Below are 22068 nucleotides of genomic sequence, written 5' to 3'. Positions count from 1 at the left end.
AAATTGTTAAAGAGGTTAGCTTTGTCACCTGGTGAGACCACCAGATTTCCTAGCGTGTCCTGCAAAGGCCCCACGTTACCTGGAACCTTCTTTTTACCCCTTATGTATTTAAAAAAGGACTTCTTGTTGTCCTTGATCCAGGTTGCTAGTCCCAGTTCCATCTCCGCCTTAGCCTTCCTAACAGCCCCCTACAGTCCCAAGCAACGGAGGTATAGTCCTCCCTGGTGATGGCCGCTCCCTTCCATTGAGTGTACACCTCCTTTTTAGCTTTGAGACATTCCTGGATGCTTTTGGTTAGCCATGGGGGCTTTTAAGCATTCTTGTCCCCTTTGATCCGTGTTGGGATTGCCACCCTTTGGGCTTGGAGGATCATCTCCTTCAGAAACAACCACTCTTTTTGGACTCCTAACTCCCCTCCCCTCCGGGACCTCAGTGCCTCCCTGACTAGTCTCCTTAACTCAGTGAAATCTGCCCTTCTGAAGTCCAGGGCTGCTGTCTTGCTGCAGGCCTTTGCCACCTTGCGCTGGATGGTGAATTCCGGCAGGGAAAGGTCGCTGTCGCCCATGTGATCAAGCACCTGCAGTCCCCTCACCAGGTCATCGCTTGTGGCCAGGACCAGGTCTAACAAGGCATTTCCCCTGGTAGGACTGTGCACGTCCTGGGTTAGATGGAGGTCCTGTAACATGGCTAGGAACCTACATGAGCGATCAGACCTGGCTGACTGCTCTTCCCAGCAGATATCAGGTCACCCATGATGCCCACATCCATTGACTTAACTGCCTCCGTGAGCTGACCTGAGAATTCCCAGTCTCGCTCCTCTCCCTGGTTGGATGGTCTGTAGTAGACCCCCACCGTTAAGTCCCTTTCCCCCCGACCCCCTTGTATTCTGACCCAGAGCACTTCAGTCTGCCTTTCCTCTGACCCAGTGCTGCCTGTTGAGGATGTGAATTGTTCTTTGACATAAAGCACCACACCCCTGCCTTTCCTCCCTGTCAAGTCTCCCAGCCTCTGGTATGAACCACATGAGCAGCTTCATAGGAGCACAAGAGCTGTACACAGTTTATGTGGAGACCAGTTGCAATCTCAGACCTATGGCCCCTTGAGGCTCCAGATCCTTTCTACCCAAGAGAACATCCCCAAGCAGTGGAACTCGGGATGGGTTATTGGACCAGTTGGCCTGCTTCATCAGTAGCCTCTGATTCTAGTAGTGCTCTGAATATACTTTGTCTCAAGGCCACACCTAGGCCACTTCTGAATGGAGTAGCACTGGGATTGATAAATTCTGATTTTGTCCCTATTCCTGGCCTTGGGGATTGCCATGTCATTGCTGCCAGGCATTTCCATTCTTTCCCACTACAGTGAAAAGTTGTTTGTAAGCATTGAAGATGGGAGCTGGACCTTTGAGTCAGTTGATATGTTATAGATTTTGATTATTGTTGATCATGGTGTTCCTGTGGAGCATTAATTACCAAGGATCTGGGTTTGGGTTTAATGTGTGGTTTCTGAAGGTTATCTAGCTGTGGGGGATGGTGCTGCTGCAGGCTTGTGTCATGGTCAGTTCCAGCCAGGCAGTGATCTGGATTCTCCCTGCTTTTGTAGGTATTACTTTAAAAAAGTGAGTGATGAGTTTGACTGTGGAGTGGTCTTCGAGGAGGTGCGGGAGGATGATGCCATATTACCCATCTTTGAGGAGAAGATCATTGGGAAAGTTGAGAAGATTGATTAAGCTCCAAGGCTCCAGTGATGCAAGGGGAAAAAGAAAGAAAGAGGGAGACTTTGGGAATGAAGAAGATGGTCCAGAGCAGATGCTTGGGATGCTGCTCCACTGGTGCAGGGCTACCACCAGGGTCAAGGGAGGCACCTCAACTCCTCACAAGGACTTACACAAGCTACATTTTGCCAGTGAGAGTTCTTGCACCACACATACCTTCCAGGAGGAATCCTGGTGTGGGCTGCTTCTCCCTACCGAATATTAAGTGTAATCTAGCATTGTACAGTTACATTAGAAAATGTAATATGACCTTGTTTACTAAAGCTGCATATTTTTTATATGTTGTAATAAAAGGAAAATATTTCCAATGTCACAGTGCTCTTATGTAAATGTAAGACATACAGGTACTTCAGAGCTCACCCAAAGTGTACAGTCATCTGTCAAACACAGTGTGAATCTTTGCCTTCCCACTACCATTCCCCAATATCCTGAATGTGGGTGACTTTTAGCTGATGCTACCGTGTGTTAGGGGAGTAGAGAATGCCCTTTGGAAAATTCACTCAAGCTGCTGTTTCAGGTGCTGATGTGAAGACCCTACTCCAGCTGGCTTATACAGGGTTTTAAAATCTGGCTGGGAGAAGGATTTTTTTGTCATAGTAGCAAATATAGTTTTCGTCATTTAACCATGCTTGTGTTTTAAGCTACCAGACCTACAAGAGTGGGGTTTTTTTTCTGTCTTTGGCCATAACTTTGAGCAGGTAGCCCCAAGAGGAGAGGATTCAGGTTGAGGAGCTCTTACCACAGTGATCTTCTCATAAAATCATCTACTGCAGTTGTTCGTTACTGAAAGCCAGTATTGACAAGCTGTTTCACACTGGGAGTTCCACTTTTGTTCAGTGACTAGAGCCTTTTTGGTCCCATGAGCCTGTCTGAAAGTCCAGCTGCCATGGGAATATCATGGAAATGGTAATATGAGATTCCAGATGGGAGCAACAGGCATAGTACTGGAGGCATTCTTTGTGAAGTGCCACTTCACACTCACATTTCTTTGCACATTAGAGCCAATAATCCAGAGATTCTCCATGCAACCTGCTCCCAGCTGGAAGCCATTTCTGAGTGTGTACTTCACCGTAGGACTCTCAGATGTAATTAGCAGTAAATGAGAGTCCTTGATATAAGCTTGTTGCTTAAAACTCAAAATTTAGCATCTTACTGGCCATGTGTACATGAGACACTGACTGCACAGTAGCCCATGACTACTACAGAGTAGCATTGTGTGGCAGGAAGCATGATGTGCTGCTACTGCACAACAGTCTCAGGCTACTGTGCAGTCAGCATCACAGAAAAGCCATTCAGCAGCGCTACTATTCAGTAACTCTGGTTACTGCACAGTCATTTAGTACTTGTTAGTCTGTTAGTTACTGCACAGTTAGTTTGCAAATGGTGAAAATTTGTCATGCCCAGGGGTGGAGTGTTGAACCTCAAAATGCTGAAACCTGATTTAATCCCATGAGTCTCTACAAGAAAATACCAAGAAAGAGCACCTGAAAATATAACATTTAGAACAAAAATCTCCTCTCCATTCCACACTGAGAGTCCCCATAGTTGCATGGAAAGGAGAGAGATCTCAGTATGTGGCTGCTGCAGGATGATTGCTCCTGACTCCTCTGAGAGTGGGCATTCAGCAGATACTGCAGCAAAGGCACTAATCCCTCTTCCAGCCTTTGGGAGTATTTCTCTGTGTGCCTGATTTACCTTGGTGCATCCATGTAGGACTGTTTAGCACCACTAGAAACTGTTCAGGAATCTTATGAAAGGGCATTTCCCCAAACATAGAAATGGCTGCAGAGTTGCCTGGGTTCTTAGGGTTCCAGGTCCCCTCTGTTTACGAAGTTGCAAGAATGCGGAGCGCTCATAACCTGAAGTGATTTATGGTTTAAATATGCTCCATACCAAATATGTGACAGCCCTGTCAAGAGGAGAGTTTAGTATGCAGTCCTGAGCGTAGTGTCTCAAACTGCACCTGCCTTCTTCCTACAGTTTTCCATAGACCTTCCCTTAATGATGTACTGAGCTGAACTCCATTAATCACCCACACTGAATATTTGCCCTGTGCCAATTAAGTTACCCAAACCAGACCCCCTTCTTTAGATAGCAGCCCAGGCCCTGGCTGCAAAGCAGTGGGCTTCTCTGTGCCACTTTATTTGCACGACAAGCTGGGACATGAGGGCTTTCACATCAGCACTGAACTTGTCCACAGCTGATCTTCTGTTATGTGTTCCCAATACTCTTGTTTTTGCTGCTGCTGCACCTGCTGGCTGCAGTGTTGCTCGAGTGCCAGCTGCCTGCCTGTCACCATGAGGACAGTAGGTGGTGATCTGGTGGGCAGACCTGTGTGCAGGCAGGTTTGTCTCTCAGTATATTGTAAATGTCACAGAGTGCCTTTGAACATAATTTTGTAACTTGCCTCTCACTATGTGAAGTCCATCAAATTAGAATTTGTTTTCATCCAGGGAACTACATTGCAAACATTTCTTCCTCTTTTTAAGTTCTGGTCATATTCTGTGTCTGGTGAGATTGTTAATGTACATGACAGTCACAGGTTTTGGGGTTTTTCCCTCCCATTTTCCCTTTTTTTCTAAAGGGTTCCACTGTAAATATGTACATTTTTTAAGCGCAGCATCAGCTGTCAGTGGCATGCCCACCGACGGTATCTCCTGAGCATCCTTGTGTGCTGACTTGTACAATTATCTTTTAAAAGGTACTTGGATAATAATGAAATAAAATGCCAACATGCAAATGGCTGTTGTGGTCCTTCCTTCTCTGCAGACCTCAAATGTCTGGGCCATGGCTGGATCTGCACCAAGTGTCACCACAGAAAATTAAAAACTAGGAGGAGTTGGAAGACTAGAAGAAATAAGAAATTTCACACATGCACAAACAAACACAGGTCTCAAAATGGTGGCCAACCATTTGTGGTTAAGAAATGAAAGATCCTTGAAATATCCCATCTATTTAAGAGATGGCATTGATAATAAAATAGAAAACTAACAGTACTTTTGTGCAGCCAAAGAATATCCCCAAGTACACCCACTAGAAGAAGCTTTTGACACACTCCAAATAAAAATGTTTGCAATCAGCAAAAATATACCAATAACATAAAAACAGCGCAAATATAGCACAGAACATTCAGAACTGAATGAGACGCATGCTGCAGACCAACCTTGGCATTCAGATTACACATCAAGAAGGCAAACACTGCCTGTCAGGCAGTGTAGTAAAAGGCATTCAGCCTACCAGATTTTGCAGCAGTGTTGCAAGCAAAATGGGTGCAGCTTCTCTAGTCCACAATGCAGTTTTTTTTTTTGTTTGAGTTCAAAAAAAAAGCTCAGTGCAGGACATGCCCTGTGTGCTTTACTTGGACTCAGAGATTGCAACTACGAGTGGCTCACCACCTTGGCTCAGGCTGGCTCACAGAACTAGTTATAGCCAATCCAACTTTTCACCGCTTACAGAGCTGCTGGTTACCTGTACTGAAGTTTTCAAGCACATGTTCTTCAATCTTTGGACACTTTCCCTTTGATGTATGGGAAGCCATTCAGTCTAATAATTGCTGTTTGTCTGAAGGTTAGCCAGGGATCTCATCTGGTGTATCCTTGAGGGCCCCCTCCCAAATGTCTGTTGAAAGACTGTCCATGAAAAAAATCAGCCAGGGCAGGAAAATGCCTGGCGATGCTTGAGTTCAGAGTCTGGAGCTTTGGAGATGGAGTAGGGAGGAAAGGCAAAAGGACCAAGATTCACTACAGTCCCCATGGCAGCCTGTCCTCAGACACGCCTCAGAATGCACGATACTAGCAGCTGTTGCACTATGCGGGCATCACCTTCCACCTAGGGCAAGGATGGCTAGGGTCATCGCCCGTCCAGGTACCAGCTTGCCTTGTTTAGCAGCCTTTTCTCCAGCTCACTGGGCTTTGAAGTGAGCTGTTTGGAGCAGGTAAACGCTAGCTTGTGTTCCTGCCTAGCACTGCCAACACATGGCCAGTTCCTTGTATACATTCTTTACTGAGCAGCAGTACATTTGTGTTGTGTAAAATATGTTTTATTTTCCTTGAAAATGCACAGCTTGAGGCCACCCTGGGTTGATACTCCCTCCAGCAGGCTCAGGGCTACAGCAGTCTGCCTCTGTCCTATAGAGTACAAAGTGGTACCCAGCGGGCCTTGCTTTCCTATGTCAATTTGTCTAGAAATGCGCAGTGTCCCTGGAGCTCTGGCACTGCCTTGGCAATAGGATGTACAAATCAGCAGGTGCTCCCTCCCTTCTTCTCATCCCTTGCCAGTAACATTTTCCCTTTGTTCCTTGGTTTTGTGCTGAATAGTACATAGTATCACACTTGAGGCCAAAGTCCCCCAACCTCTGCTGCCCTGCTGGTTGCTCTGGTACATAAAGCAACTGACATGCACACTTCCCAGGCACTGTGTGGAGCCTGAGGGACAAGGGGACTGGTCTCTCTGGCAGCTGTGATAGACCCCTCCCCCATAATATTGTGCACCCTCTTCAGCCTCCCCCACTGTGCTAGCAGTAGAACTCACTGGAGCCCCCAGAGGGTATACCATGGTTCCTAGGCCTCTGTTAACCCTACAGTTGACCCAGGGAGGCACAGGAGGATGACCTTGGCCTTCACAGGTATCTACTTCCCCCAGCAGTTGGGCAAAGGTCCTGTCCACAGAAGGGCCTGGAGCAGAATTCAGTACATGGGTTGCTTCTAGATGAGGGCTGGGGGGGGTCCTCAATGGGGCAATGTGGACCAGATGGGAAATGGGACTTTTGCAGCAGGGTTGATGCTTCTGCCTCAGAACCAAGGCACCCAGTAGGGCGGTCCCCCCGCAGAGCTCCAGGATTCTCTTGTCTTTCACTTCGCTGGCTGCTGTGAGTGAGTCTAAGGAGCCAACTCCTTGGCCAGATCAGCTTCTTAGCAGGCTCTGGTTTGCACAGTTAGCAGTAATCTGAGCAGTATTAACGTCCTGCTGCCAGCTATGTCTGTGGAAGGCTGACCCCCAGACATGGCTACAAGGCAAAGACCTGATGTCTGGCCTAGCTGCTGGTTTTGGTGAGCTCATCTGCAGGCATCTCCCTAGGCTGCCTTGTCCTGTGCATGTACATAGGAAGCTATGCCTTGGCAGCCAGTGCTTATCAGGTCAGAGGTATGTGTTGTCTCACACATGCCGCATTCCCCAGAATAGGACACACACTTAGTTTTCAGAAGGCAGAATTAAGGAAAAAAAGCTTTTTTGCTGACTAAAAAACTTCCCTGCCCAGGATTAACATAGCATCTGCCCTCTCAGGTGCTCCTGCTGGAGCCACCATGATGGCCAGTAGTGGCAATACCAGCAGTTGCAGTAGAAGACCAACAACCTGTGGCTGCTGCGTTAACCCCCTAGCTGCAAGCTGACCATGGACACTTGATTCCTCAGCTATAGTAGCAGCAGCAGCAGCAACCCCAGGGTGTTTGTGCCCAAAAGCTCACAAAGCACAATTTTTCCAACTATTTAGTTGGTCTAAAAAAAGATACCACATCTACCCAAAGAACATTGGCTCCCTGTAACAAGTACGTGCTGACAAAACACCCTCAAGCTGTTGCAGAGGCAGCTGCTGGGAAGCCGTTGTCCACAGCCAGCCAGCTCCCCAGGGAGCTCCCATATGCTTACTGTAATGCCCCCTGTCCAACATATGGAGGGTTACTTTCCCTTCTTCTCCCTGTCCCCCTTGCCCTTCCCCGTAGTATTTCACTTTGGGACAAGAGTAGTGCAGTGAGCACATGGGGCTCCACAGCTGCTGGATATACTTCCTGGCTTAATATACATGCCGCAATTTCCAGTAGCTAATTTTCAGCAAAGAAATGCATGTGGTATGTGAAAAAATACAGTATTAGCCTCCTGGGGAACAGTACCAATCTGTGCAGTGCATGCCCATCCACACCATGACCACGTTTTATTCTGCTCAGCAAACCAGTTAACTCATAGGCTGAATGACACAGAGTTCTTCCTGCTGGGATGTGTCTTTTAGAACTACACAGTTCTGCCTGCCTTCTTCAGCGGCTGAACCAAACAAGCAACCAAAAAGCCTGCCCACCCCCACCCCCGATAAATAAATAAAAGCTGTTTTGCAGTGACCCCAGAATACTCTTTTTAGCATACTGGGGGAAAAAAATCTGGATTAAAAAGCTAGGAAATCCTTCCCTCCACACAGCACCACCTTACTGTGCTTTGGCCCATGTTTAACCCCACCCAATAAAAAGCAGCAGGATGAAGGTGCAGCACAGCTTGGAGCTGCATCAGGCCCAGCTACAAAAATCTAGGGGCCTGGAGCCCTTGAGTACCTCCACAAGGAGGCAGCAGCTAAGCAGGAGCAGGAGGGGTTGGGGCTAAGTGCTGGTTTAGGTGCCTCTAATGGGCAGCTATCAGCCACATAAGTGCCTTTGTGGCTCTAGCCTATGCTGCCACCTCTAGTCTAGGCTGACATCGTGAGCCACTGCAGAAAAAGAAGGCAGCACCAAAGCCTGCTAAAGGGCAGGCTGCTTTAGAGGCTACATTCCTCCCACCCTGGGAACTAATACACCTTCCGTTCAACTGGCTCAAGGGCTGCTAGCTATCTGCAAGACTCCTCTCTGCTTCTCTAGCTCCCTGAGGGAGCCATAGGCCAGGAGAAGGAAAGTCACAGACCACTGAGCTGTGGATGGCACTACAGGCTGGTGCCATATTCCACTGGAGCCAATCCTGCTAGCTGTGTGTTGCCTCTACCACTGCAGCAAATGCTTGCTCTCATGCCCAGGGCCTGGCCTTCCCACCTCTGTTCATGGTCACAGCACCTTCTAGCTGTCAGAGCAACACTCTGCAAGTCCTTCTCTTCCCTCCCCAACTCTTCAGAGAGAGCTTTGTTATCATCTCTCAGCTCAGAACCATCTCCCTCCCAGCAGTGCCTGGTTAGGCTGGGCTGCACTGCCTCCCTGGATGGTTTAACTGTTCAGTGTGGGGTTCCCAGTCTGTCCCGCCCTCTTCCTGGACTCTGTCAATGTCTGAGCCCACTTGCTCTCAAGTTGCCCAGCTTCTCCGCTACTGTTGCCAGACTCCCCAGTTTCATCTCCAGCTGTGTATCAGATGTTTTCCTTCAGCTTCTGCTCACTGGAGTCCAGTCGGCCTGTGACCATCTTCGCTTGTTTTTAACACATCAGGTTCCAGCCCACAGGCAACAGAGAAATGTGTAAGTATGACCTGACAAACCAAATCAGAAGACTGATACAGAGACCCAGCACTGATTGTTTAAATCTGTGTTATTTTAGAGCTAGTCTCATGATTTTGGAGGCATGACTCTGTGTGGGCATTTGGGGATGGCAACAATGTCTCATTCCCCATGGGCATCACAGGGCACAGGTCTTCTGAGTACTAGTACCAGTCTGGGTGCCAAGCTCAGCTCCCTGAGGTTGCTTGCCTCTTATTCCTGGCCCAAGTCTGGCTCACAGTGCTGGAAGGCATGCGCCATCAGTGATGTAGCAGGGGCAGAGACTGGAGAAAACAGCACCATGCAGGGAGGCACAACTCCCCGAAACCTGATCCCCAGACCTGCTGCGCCTAGGCCTGAAAAGGGAAAGAGGCACCAGGCAGCATGCAGCAGGATCTTCCCCACAGACTCCATCCCTTGGCACAAAGAACAAAAGGCCAGGCCTGGGGGGACACAGTGATGGGGTGAGTTAAGCCCTAGTGCTCTAGTCCATGCCCATGGGGCAAGCTCTGTTTCTAGGTGCCGTGAACTGGACTGGTGGTTTTCCCAGCCAGATGAGCAGGATGTGGAGGTTGGGGGTTATAATTCATCTCTGGCTTCAGTAGCATCTGATGGACTTGTCCCATTTACATCCTCAGGGGGCTCAACCACCTGGAGAAGAGTGGAATGATTACTATGGAAACCCCCACCCCAATGGAAGACAGACCAATAGGGCCGGGGTAGATGCTGTAAGGTCCACGCGTACTAGGAAGGTGCATATGAGAACCTGGTACATGCTTCCTCTTACTCTTATCATATGGGGCGGGGCAGGGCAGGGCATGTGTGTATGTGTTTCTCTTTAGTACAGGAAGGGACATGTGGGGCATACTTTGCTCTCTCTGGTGAGGGAAGGATGAATGCAAGACTGGGCTTGCTCACTCACTCATGAAAGAGGGCACCACTGAAGGGGCCACACAGGCCAAGCAAGCTTGCGGGACCTGGGTGAGATCCTACTGGTGGCACTGGGAGTAATCCCAACACCTTTTGTTAAACTGGACTGGGGTCAGTGCCATGAGGCTGCAGAACAGGGACTCTATACCCACCTCCTTCTCTGTGGGCAGTATGCCCCCATTCTCCAGGAACTTAGAGAAGGTCTTCAGGTCTCTGGCACTCTTGTACTCAATCATCTGGCATAGGCAGGAAGGCAGGGCACATGACAGAGAAGAAACAGGAAATGTCAGTAATTGGATTACCCACAAATGTGCGGCAGGCAGGCTTCCTGTTCTGCTTCCCTCCTGCAGGACCTGCCTACACCCAGTACATCAGACCAGTCACCTGAGTGAGCATGGCTAGCACCAGCTGCGCCCCAGGGCAGGACACCCTGCAGCAGGAAAGCCTGAGGGAGACTCCTTGGACAAGACCTGCTGGTGCTGCATGTCCTGAAGCAGGGGGGCTTATGGCTTCTCCAGAGCTCTGGGTGCCTAAGCCTGCACTCTTATTACTGAGGTGTTCTTGCCTCCTGGGGCACAGCCAGTCTTTGCTTGAATACCACAGAGTGCCTGGCTTTAGTGGACTCTTGTGGCCAGGAGTTCCACATTTTCTTTAATCTATGCTGAGTTTGTTCCCTTTCCTCAAAGACCACTGATGTGCCCTTGTCCTGATTACTGGGAGGCCAGGTCTCCTGCCCCATCCCTTAATTAAACGTTATTGTACTACATCCCCTCCCTTGCACATGTCTCTCCTTTGTGGTCACACATTCACTCTGTCCCCTTTCTACAGCTAAGAGTTTATGTAACTCCTGCTCATTCTCATCACCCTTCCCCACTTCCCCCATGCTGTAATGTTCTGCAGGGAATGGCATGACCCAACCCTGCACACAGCAGCCAGCTGAGGGCCTTGCCTCACATGTCATTCATCATCAACATCCAGCACAACCCCAGCAGTGACCTAGTTCCTATATCCAAAGATAGCTTTTTTATGTTCCATCTGGGTGGACCAGTCCCTTCCCTTCCCACGTGGGCAGCCTCCGTGCTGTTCCATTCCAGCTCACACCTTCCTATCTGGCCCAGCAGGGAAGTAGTGCAGTGTTGGGTAGCCATGGATGGTGATGTTCTCAATCTCATTGGCTGTTGCATCCAGCTTGGCAATGATGATGTTCTCATAGTCCTTATATTTCTCACCCAGCTCCTCCCAGACAGGTGCCATTGCCTTGCAGTGTGCACACCAAGGAGCATCTGCAGAACAGAGAAGCAGTCATTCATTTCCTCTGCAGGAGTGAGTCTACAGGGGTGATGGGTGCTGGCCCTGGAAGTTGAGAGACATAGTTCCAGCATAGACCCAGGGACAGGATGAGGTAACAAAACCGGCAAAGCAGGAAAGCAAGTCTTATGTGGAGGAGCAGGGCAAGTGGGAGCCTTCACCCATCACTCAGACTGAAATGCTGTGAGCTTGGGAAAGTTCCAGTCATGCAGCAATGACTGCCCTCTACACAAATACCAGTGATTCCCAGGCATGGAGAAAAGCATCCCCTGGGGCTTGGGAGCACTGAAACCTGGCAATGGGAATGCAGCACACAAGCTGCCACTATGGCCAGTACCATCACCATAATGTGAGGGACTGCTATGCATATAGAGGAGGGCAAATGACTTCAGAAAGAGAAGGTCTGGACTGGAGATCAGCAAGGACCTCCTCATGTTGGCTCAGGCTGAAAGAATGCACCAGGAAAGAGGTGGGAGCCTTTCACATTTAGCCCTAACCTAGAAACATCCTCAACAGGATTCTCCAACTTGTGGGGGTGGATGGAGCCTACTGAGCTCCCCACCTCCATTTCTAAGAAATAGCTTGTAAGAAGAACTCTTCCTGCTGGCTTTGGGGAATGAGTGCTGCCCATGTGCTCACAGGGTCTTGGCCAGAGGGCAGCACTTGAGATGGGGGAGAAAGTCCACAGTATTGCACAGAGCCATACTCACAGAACTTCACAAATACGTTCTTGGTCTCATCAAAAGCCACCTTCTCAAAGTTTTTGCCCACAAGGACTTTAACTGGCTGCTTATCCCAGTCCTCAGGGATTTCCTCACTCATAAAATGAGGCTGTGGAAAGAGAGGGGAAAGCTAAAGCTGTGGGAGGAGGTGGAATGGTAGACCTTTACAGCTAGGCACCACACAGTGTTGTACTGTTGCAAAATCAAGCACTCCAGGGGCAGGCAGCACCCAAGGCCAGCCAGCTGCAGAACCTAGGCTCCAGTCCACACACACATGTGAAACATGCCCACAGTTTCCCTTCACCTCCCATATTGTTACAGTCACCCTGAAAGTGCTAGAGGCCACGAAGTGCATGAATAAAAGAGAAGGCTGTGCAACATTTCTGAGAGAGCAAAATCCACCAACCTCTTCCCTGAAAGTGGCAGTACCATATCTGTACAGGCTGCAGACAAAAGAACAGTCTAGTCCAGAAGGCAAAAGCTGACAGTGATGGGGAGGATTCTGTAGCAGGCAACCCTGAAGCATCTGTTTTTTCAGGTATTGCTGCACATACCTGCTGGCCTAGGCTAAGGGGATGCTAAGGAGAGGGCTGGTGCCTTCTGTCTTTATTGCTCTGGTATGAGAGTAGGACACCATCCTCCCACCAACAGCAGAGCACCCACTGGTGACACAGGGAGGATTGCACAAAGACCAAGGAGAAACTATGCTCTGCATGGAGTAAATGCACTTCCATTAGCACACAGCCTTGCTCCGCACCATATTGTCACTCTGCCTCACTCCATTGGAAAACATGACCCTGCCGAGCCCCTGCAATCTCTGTTCATTTATCTTCCTCCTCTCTAGTTTTCTGCCCCTTTCTCATGTTTGTGGGTCTCCTGCTACCTGGCCCTCCCTGTAGAGATTCAAAGTTCCCAGCATTTTCCCAGTGTCCCCAGTTAAACCAACTGAATGGTCAGCATTTGCTTTGGTCCCATCACTAGGTTCAAGAGCTACTCCAATGACATTACTGGGGTTGGATGTCCTGCTTCCCACCTATGAAGTCAGGTTGTCTGCAGATGCAAAACAGCATCACACTGGTGTTCCCAGTCTGACCTTCAAGGGCCCCATCACATGCGAGGTCGGGAGGAACTTACTGATCTTTTTAAAAATGAAAGAGTAGAAGATCCCTGGCACCCCACGGGGGATGCAGGGGCAACATGCTAGAGAAAGCCTTGTGGTCACACCATAGGCAGCAAAGTCTTAAGACAATGCTCTCATCATGCACCCCCAGTTCTCCGGGAGAGGCAGAATGATTCCCCTGCTGTTTCCTGGATGAGAGGCAGTAGTCCTGTCTCCTTTGCATGACTAGCAAAGATTCCACCAGGCAGGGATGTATCCCATATCCCCTTCCTTGCTTGGATTCCCCTTTGTAACCCAGAGTTAACAATATCATAGTAGCGCACTAGTACAGCAACTGAGAAGTATTCAAAGAGCTAGGAAGGAGTACAGCCCTATCCTGCAATTAATACTGGCAGGATCCCAATAGCCAGATTGATTCCATCAGAAATCACCTCAGACTGACAGGGTGAGCCCTTCTAGTCTAGGGATGCCATAAGGTTTTCAGCTCACAACCAGAGTTCCCAACCTGCACAATGTAGCTCTAGCAGTGCCATCATACAGAGCATTGGCAGGATGTCCCAGGCCCTGAGGTGGGACTGGGCCTCAAAAAACAAGTGCTATGCCCTACATTTGGCAGGTGTCTGCTCAGGCACTGCTGTAGGTAGGGAATGTGCATGTGCCCAACCTTGACTTTGCCATCAAGCACATCCTGGGTGAAGGAGCCCACAGCCTGAGCCGAGAAGTCCTCTGAAGCCATGCGATACTTCCTGTTGGTCTCTATGTTGATGAAGCGCAGAGTGGGAGCATCGTGGCTCTTCAGGCCAAAGAAGTGTAGCACATTGGCCCCATACCCATTGACATCAATGAGCACAAAGAGAACCTAGGATGACCAGATACAGGTGTGGGACAGCATTCCCCACACAGATCATGCAATCCACACCAGCCCTCAGACGAACAGCCCCCAGTGTCTACACCCCACAGGACCTGTGGTAAGACTGAAAGTGCCCACAACCAAGGGGAATGGTTGTGGGGCTGAGAGCAACCAACTCTCTACAAGGCAAGCCTCCAGTGAGAGAACACTGGCTATGCAGTTGGTGTCCCACAGCACTGCCTACTATGCTGCCTATCTGCCCTGGTGTGAGGTGAAACTGGTGCCATCTGAGGCAAGGTGGGCAAGGCTGTGATGAAATCAGATGCTCCAGTAAGCGGAGTTTAGTCCATACTCATAGCTTACTTGGCCCCTGAAAGCAGCTGCTGCTTCTCGGAAATTCCCCACCATCTCCAGCTGGGACTCCACAGTCTTGTTAATGAACAACAGCAGGTGGTTAAGGATTTTTGCTCCAAATATCTTAGATGAGGTCTGAGAAGAGAAGGAGTATTTTGTCAGCCAGTAAGGCAGTCACTACGGCAGCCACACATCACTCCAAGTCAGTTAGTGCAGCACAAGTCACTGCACTCAGGCTCCAAGCACTCTGGGAAACATCTGCAGGAAAGGCCTGACAGTCAAGCCCTGCTGTGCTTGGGCATGAGAGAAGCAGTGCCCTTTCTACTGGAGTTTCACCCCCACCCTGCTGTGTAGTAAGCAGTGCCCACAGCACCAGGTTTGCCCAGAGTCCTGCCTACCTATCCCCACCATATGCACATGCAGCCCTGCTCAACTGTGCCACAGCTGCCATTGTCCATCCTCTGCACACCCTTGCCGTGCAGGGAGTGGTACGCAGTGTGGCAGGATGACTCAGGCCCTGGCTGCCATCCTTCCCCATACACAGACACCCCTGCTGTGCTAGCCCTGCCTCTTAGCATCTGCATACAGATTTCTGGGTACAGCTGTCCCTGCTCTCCCTGCAGCGTGGCAGGTGTCTCACTTGGCTAGTGAATTCCATCACCAGCTCCAGGCTATGCACAACAATGAAGCGGGAAAGCTCCTCCTTGTCCAGCCTTTGCTCTGAGTCCAGTGGGAAATCTGTCCGCTTCTCGTCAAACTGCAACACACCAAGGGCAGGAGCAGGGAAAAGTTGTAATCTTACAATCAAATTCCAAAGTCAAAGTTAGTCAGATCCCCAACCCCCACCCCCATCCCATCCCATCCCATCCCAGCAGGGCTTCTCCATAGGGAAACTGTCCTTCGGGCATTAGCTGCACCTATTCCCCCAGACCCTTTCCCTCTGCATGGCCACTGGGTGATGCTTATGTCCTGGTTCTGAGTGCCACACAGCTAGTGCTAGAGCGCCAACTGAGCCAGGGTTAGGGTCAGTGAGAGGAAGCTGGAGGCACATCCCATATGATGCTTCCTCTACTTCAGTGTTTCCCAACATTTTCCAGCCCAAGGCACACTTACATTAGTAAAAATTTTCTGCAGCACACCTGTTACGACATTCCCCATCCTCATACCTACTTTAGCTCATCGTAGTTCATTGCCATGGCAAAATTCCATGGCACACCTGTTCATTTCTGATGGCACACTTTTGTGCTGAGGCACACTGATTGGGAAACACTGCTCTACATATCTCACCTTCTTGAAAAGGCAGACTGTGTCCTGGGTGATGCCATATTTCTGGGAAAGCTCCACTTTCTCAGTAATCCCAAAGGTGATGTCCACAATATCACTGGCAACTTCATAGAATACCTGTGCGCCTTCACCCTGCAATTCCTGAAGACCCCCACAGGCTGTGAGTGACTGCACTGGGGTTGGAAAAATCAGGCACCCTATAGCCCACATGGCACAGCTGAGGCTGGTGGTGGCTCCTCAGAAAAGCAGCCCTCCTCTAACATGGGTTGAAGCCCAGGAAGGTCCCAACACCCAGTGCACCCTATACAACACCCCTGATGCCTGGGGCACCACATGCAGAGTAATAGGGACAAGGTCCAAGTAGCAGTGGTCTTGGCCCTTCAGTAAGGCCAGAGGTGCCTTGCTCTCCACCAGCCCCCTGTCCCATGGGCAAGAAAAGAGGGGCACTGCAGAAGAAAGAAGGGCACTGGAACATGGCTGGGTATGTGGGGGGCTTTCAATGCTTAAATGAAGACCTACTGGGGAACTTAGCAAGTGTGAAGGGCTGTCTTCCTAACAGAGGAGTTAAGGAGGGGCGGGGACAGTGGGGAGAGGACAACCATGAGATGGGCCAGAGGCCTTTCTCACAGCCTGAGCCTCCAACTGCAGCTCTGCACTCTCTGTCTATTGCCCCAGAAGGTTATTCTGGGGTGCCTGGAATCATGCGTTTCTCCTGCTCGTGCTGGGGGGAGTGCTCAGCAGCGCTATACCCTAGAAGGGAAAGAACAGTCCTGCTGCTCTCAGACTGGGGTTGTGCTACCTCCCAGTCAGACCTCTGTGAGAAGAGAGGACCCCCATCTGTCAAGCCATCAGGGGGAAGACCATCTGGCCTTCCTCAGCCAGAGCCACCTGCCCCCCTCAACTGGAGGCATGCTAAATCCAAGCTCCCCAGCTGTAGTAAGGTTTCCTTGACATCCAGCCAGAGCATAGGTATGCACTTTACAGCAGCACTGGCAACTGAGGCTCCCAGGGACACCTGCATAGCCAGACTGCTCGTTACCTCACCCTTCACTTCCAGCTAAGCCGTCAGGATTCCTGGGGAGGGAGAGAGCACTGGCAAGCCAGGGCTGTAGGCAAACTCCCTGGAATCCCTGCCAATGAGAATGGGAATTGCTAATGCTGTTCAGGATGCAGGGCCAGAATTCCAGGAGTCACACACCTGCTTCCAATTGCTCCTCTGCCCCATCTCCTGGCTCTCACCTGTCCTTTGGATGATCTGATGATGCCCAACCCAGATACTGATGGATTTTTCCTCCCTGGTTCCTTGCAACCCAGAACAAAATAGAGTACTCATATCCTGAAACCTTGCAGGAGCCTAGTGTCTTGGAGCAGCATAGCAGGGCACAGCTTTGTGGGTCTGGTCAGAGGCAGGTCCTGTTGTCTCTGGGCCATCAGGCCAATGCCATGTCCCACTCCCTCCTTATCAGCAAACAGACCCACCTTAAAGAAACCAACAACAACAACGTCATGGGAGTCAATGAGCTCTGCAGTGCTATCCTTGTCCTGCAGCAGCATGGCACTGGCACCAGCCTTCCGCTTCATCCACAGCACAATGCCCTGGGAGTCCCGTGCACCTGCACACAGCACAGACTGCCTGGGTACCTTTCCCTACACCTGCCTCTTCAAAGAGTGCCCTGCCCTCATATCACCTCCCCATACACTTATTCCTCTCCTCCCCACACCTTCGAACACAGATAACTCCAAGCTCAATGCTGAGCTTGCCGCTTGGTCAACCCCACTACTGGTGCCCACCTTTCCACAGATTTCTGCTCTCCTCATATACCACCCCCCCAGCTGCCATGTCCACCTCCTGACATGGCTACCCTCTTGCCTCTGCCCACCTTCTCACATGATTACCTCTATCCTGGCACTCACAGCTATTCCCATCCTTGCACCCACCTGCTCATGGAGCTACCCCCTCCCTGACATTCATCCTCCTAAACAACTACCTCTCCTTTTCTCTACTCAGCACCCATCTCAGCACAAAGACATGCCTCCTCCCAGCATGCTGTTGCTCCATACTGAGGTACCTCTGCCCTGGTTGCCAGTGCCTGAGGGGGAGGGTTTAAGTCTTTGCACAGCTGCACCCCAGCAAATACTGCAGTGGTGGGGAGGAGGTCCCTGGCTGGCCCATCATAGATGAGCAGGGTGTGCCTTGGCCGGTACCAAGCCATTACCTGTGTAGTCTGTGGGGTGAGTGCGGTTCCCATCTTGGAAGAGCTTCAGCACAGGGTACCCAGTAACACCAAACTCGGCACTTAGGACTGTTTCCTCTGTTGCATCCACTTTGGCCAGTCTCAAGTCCAGGGATTCATTCTTCAGGATCCCAGCAGCTTGTGTGTACTCAGGGGCCAGAGCCTGGCAGTGCCCACACCAAGGGGCGTCTGTGAGAAAACAGCAGGCTATGTGGAGGGGCAGAAGTGGCACTGCAAGGAGGAAGCTCCTTTACCAGCCACCCCAAAGCTCTCTATCAGCAGAGGCAGCTTGAGCAAGGACAAGAGCAAGGATAAGGACAGGGCAACCAGATGTGAAGGCAGGAAACAGCAGTGATGAGACCACCACACTCCTCTGCCCTCTACCCCCTGGTCCATCCTGAGCCTTCCTTCATTTCTGTGCCCTCCTGTGCACCTTCCCCACTGCCCAGACTTGGCACCATGGGGACCTGTCTTTCTGGGGTACTATTCACAAATGGAAAGGTGTTTGCAGCCCTGGCTCTGAGAGTCAGGCTGGACCCTTCCCACCCCACAGCACTGGCACCCCAGTACTTCCAGTTTGTCTAGACAGGTGTCACTACTGGGTGCCATTAGTAGTCATTGCTTGGATAATGATGCACCTTCTCCCATACAGGACACAGGAAGTTATTCGGGGGGATTCCCAGGTATGTACTTTGCCTGCTTGTGATGGGAGGGGAGTGCTCAGTAGCACTGCACCCTGGAAGGGAAGGACAGAACAGAATGGGAGTGTGCCCAATGGTACCCTACACCCAGCCACCTATACCACTCTAGAAGGAACCACAGGCCCTGCCACAGGCTGCAGGGTGTGACCCATTTTGTCAAATCTTAACCCTCCTTGCCTGTGAATGCCTGCTGCCTAAAATACGCGTCCATGGTGCCTTTCCCCCTTGGGAACATGAGGCAAGCATGCACTGTGCCTGCTGGGACTACACAGGCAAGCCAGACCATGGCAGAAGTGCAGGTAGGCATGGGTGACTTCACTCTACACCCACTGCCTCTCCAGCCCTGCCCTGCTCCGCTCTGCCCTGCAGCCTCTGTCAATGACAAATCACAGAACAGAAAGATCCTGTGCCCACCTTGCCCACCTGTCCTGCACCCAAAGGAAGGGCCCTTGTAGGGACAGAACAAGCCACTGAAGTGGAGCCCCAGCAAGAAATGGCAGGAGCTACTCCCAGTGCCTAGGACAGAGGGCATGAGGATTTGGTCCTGGGTCCTTAAGGAGACTGCAAAGAGGTCTTCTTCCAGGACCAGGGGAGATCACACTGATCTGCTCTCAAGCCCAGGGCAAGGGGATCTCAGAGGCACCCAGGCGGTTAGGGTTTCTGGGATCCAGGCACAGCACTTTCTACACATTAATTTTTAACTAGCTGGTATCTCCTCTCAGAACAAGACTCCTTTCCCACTGGAAAAACAGCACCTGCGCCACTTTCTGAAGGGCACCAATGCCCAGGAAAGTTTCCATTTGTTCTTCCTGGAACTCAGAGAACAGATGCCTGGTGCATCAACTGCACCTACCAGGGCAAAGTGCCTGGACTGAAATGGCCATTACCACCATACCTCACTCACCTAGAGTTGCCTGTTGGCATGCAAAGACCTGAATCCCAGAACTGTATACCTGTCTTCAGACCATGAGACCTGTAAGTACCTAGATATGGATGGCTGGACACTGCTCAGGGATACAAGATATCCAGGGCTAGTCAGTGCCAAGGAGAACCATATGGCTGGTTAGTGCCCAGCTTTGCACCCAATAGTGCTGATGGCTTTGGGATACAGACTTCTACAATATGTATTTATTCTCCATTAACCAAGACCCTACCACTTCCCAGTCCTGTGCTGGCCCAGTGTGTATGGGAGTGGGGCGGGGAGGGTGTCACTTACAGAACTTCACCAGGAGCAGCCTGTGCTCATGCAGGGCTCGATCAAAGTTGTGCTGATGGAGTACTAAGACATCATCTTCTTCCAAAAGCTCAGTTGAGATGACCTCCTCTTCTTCTTTCACCTCCTCCGTCTGCTGCACCTCTACCTCCTTGCCCTGGTCTTCCCCCCAGCTAGGTGCCACCCAAGCCAGAGACAGGAGCAGGACCAAAACCAGATGGGACTTAAAGAAGCCCATAGTGAAAGGGACTAGAAAACAGGTAAGCACCTATGTCAGCTGCTTGGAAAGAGAACGCCAGTGGGAGAGAGGGGACAGATAAGGCCAGAGTGGAGTGGGTGGTGCCTGGCCCATACAATGCGTGTCTCTTTATTACTGGCTGATCAGAGCCCCAGATATGGCAGCTGTACGGGAACGGCCAGGTGGCTGCAAGACCTGTTTTTTAGTCCCCAGGTCTCAGAACCTGGCTAGGGGACTCTAAAAGGCAAAGTCCTGGGCAGACTGAAGCTTCCCAAGCCAGCTGTTGCTGGAAATACCCCCCACTGGTGAAAATAAAACAGGCACCGTTTAGCCTACGGCAGCACAACCCTTGCATTTGGAAGAGGGACTCCTGTGACAGGTCTGGGAGAAAGGTTCAATGGCAGCAGTGCCCCAGCCCTGGGGAATGGGAATGTCTATGCCCCAGAACCCTGCTCAAGTAGCATTTCCCCACAAGATTCTGGCAGGTGCCCAAGCAGAGAACTGTTCTCTAAGGTAAATGGCTAAGGCCTAATGCAAGCTGTTCAGGGTTTGTCCTATCTCAGTAGTGTCTGGGGGCAACAGGGCCTGGCAGGGCTGGAACTCATGGAGTATTAGTAAACATGGTGCCATGGGACGCATGCAGCTCTAAGACCTGGATTGCTGAGGGTGGTAGTGGACCAGGGACTTTATTTGTAGCTGGAGATGAGTGAAAGCTGGCCCAGGCTGCAGTGGGGCTGGAGCCATGGTCCCGTTGCTTCTGCTGTCACACCACTGCAATTTGGGTCACAGTGGGCACATCTACTCAAGACAGTAACTGTGCAGTAACTGAATAATACTACACAGTGCATCACAGCACCAACAGTGCTAATATGCTACTGCATAGTAGCATCACTTAAAAGCATTTGCTGGTGCTACTGTGCAGTATCTCTGCTTACTGTACATTTTAGTACTTGATTATACAAGTGCTTTACAAAATTTCGCCAGGTGTTTAGTTTTGAAGCTGTTTCAATGTGTTTTGAGCTTGAAACAGCAAAATCAAAATGAAACAAAAGGCTTTGAAAGAGCTTTGAAAAAACGAGGGCGCTCGAAATGTTTAGAAAGTTTTGAAACGTTTCAAGTTTCAAAACTGGGCTTACTTGGCTTCAGCACTGGTTCCAGGCAGCAGCGGCAGCAGCAGCAGCCTCCTCTCATCCGTGCTCCTCTCCTCTGGATGAGAGGATCTGCAACCTCATCCTGTGAGGGTATGCAAGGCTGAGACGGAGAGAATTTAATGGTAGGACCTTTGCATGCAGCCCATGGGAAGATGTCCTGAAAGATGTCCAAATATTCCTACCAGCACCAAGAAAAAAAATTAATTTTTCATAGTGAGGAAACATCCCAATTCCTTATATATGCTTTATTTCAAGGTTGAGCAGACCCAGGATGCTTTGGGAGAGGGCAGCTGTGGATCCCCCTCCACCCACATAGCGAAGAACCCTGGGCTAAGAGTCGCAGTAGGGCATGTCTTCAGCTTGGCTGTGGTGAGCAGAGAAAGTAGGGGCCTCAGCCAGGCCAGAGGTAGCAGGCAGGCTGGTTCCTGGGCCCAGCACACCAGGAATCATAGTGCCTATATGGCCCTCACAGCTCCATGGCCTGGATTGAACAGTGTTACATACAAAACTGGCATCAGGTTGAGACAGACAGGAGACAGCTCAGGTGGGAACACGTGGGCAAGGGACAGAAATTACATATTAACCAGTACAAATGACTGGAAACCAGTTCAAATCTGAAACACAACAGAAGTCCAGTGCACATAAACCACTTTCAAAATGGCCAAACCCAGTTTAAGATAAACCTGAATGGATGTAGTTTCAGACTTAACTGATTTATGTTAAATTGGTTTATTGAACTTTTGTCCCAGATCCCTCCAGATTCAAGTTAACGCACAGTCCTCCAGCATCTCAGGATGCTTTGCACCTCCCCCACAAACCCCCTTGCAAGGTGAATGGGTTAGCTTTTGCTCAAGATGTCTGGTCCAGCCAAGTAGGGAGGTATGTTCCAGCACGCCCCAGCTTCTGGCCTCGGCCACTGCAGACATGTGGCTGCATTTCCAGAATCAAAAGTAAATGTCTGTTCACTTGCTTATTG

The 22068-nt window shown here is 50.4% G+C and overlaps 2 protein-coding genes across 2 annotated transcripts in view; one reads left to right on the top strand and one right to left on the bottom strand.

Moving 5' to 3' along the window:
* The window catches only part of AXIN1 (axin 1), a 68859-nt gene extending 66775 nt beyond the window's left edge, over nt 1–2084 (top strand). Inside the window, exon 10 of the mRNA XM_019540063.1 lies at nt 1600–2084. Within this exon, the coding sequence (XP_019395608.1) occupies nt 1600–1726 (127 nt within the window). The 3' untranslated portion in view covers nt 1727–2084. The remainder of the gene's footprint in view (nt 1–1599) is intronic.
* A 6689-nt stretch (nt 2085–8773) lies between these two features.
* PDIA2 (protein disulfide isomerase family A member 2) lies at nt 8774–20709 on the bottom strand. Its single transcript, XM_019540062.1, has 11 exons — nt 19707–20709; nt 17772–17978; nt 17035–17168; nt 15559–15696; nt 14912–15028; nt 14281–14406; nt 13732–13926; nt 11936–12056; nt 11019–11200; nt 10070–10153; nt 8774–9638 (listed from the first exon to the last, which is right to left on the bottom strand). The coding sequence occupies exons 1-11, from the start codon at nt 19939–19941 to the stop codon at nt 9567–9569; spliced, it is 1611 nt and encodes a 536-aa protein (XP_019395607.1). The 5' UTR covers nt 19942–20709; the 3' UTR covers nt 8774–9566.
* Nucleotides 20710–22068: the final 1359 nt, after the last annotated feature.

Source organism: Crocodylus porosus, unplaced genomic scaffold (genome assembly GCF_001723895.1).
Source record: "Crocodylus porosus isolate Cpor-Errol unplaced genomic scaffold, CroPor_comp1, whole genome shotgun sequence".
Taxonomy (NCBI): domain Eukaryota; kingdom Metazoa; phylum Chordata; order Crocodylia; family Crocodylidae; genus Crocodylus; species Crocodylus porosus.
Note: the sequence above shows the minus strand (reverse complement) of the source record. Positions and strands in the feature narration are given on the sequence as shown.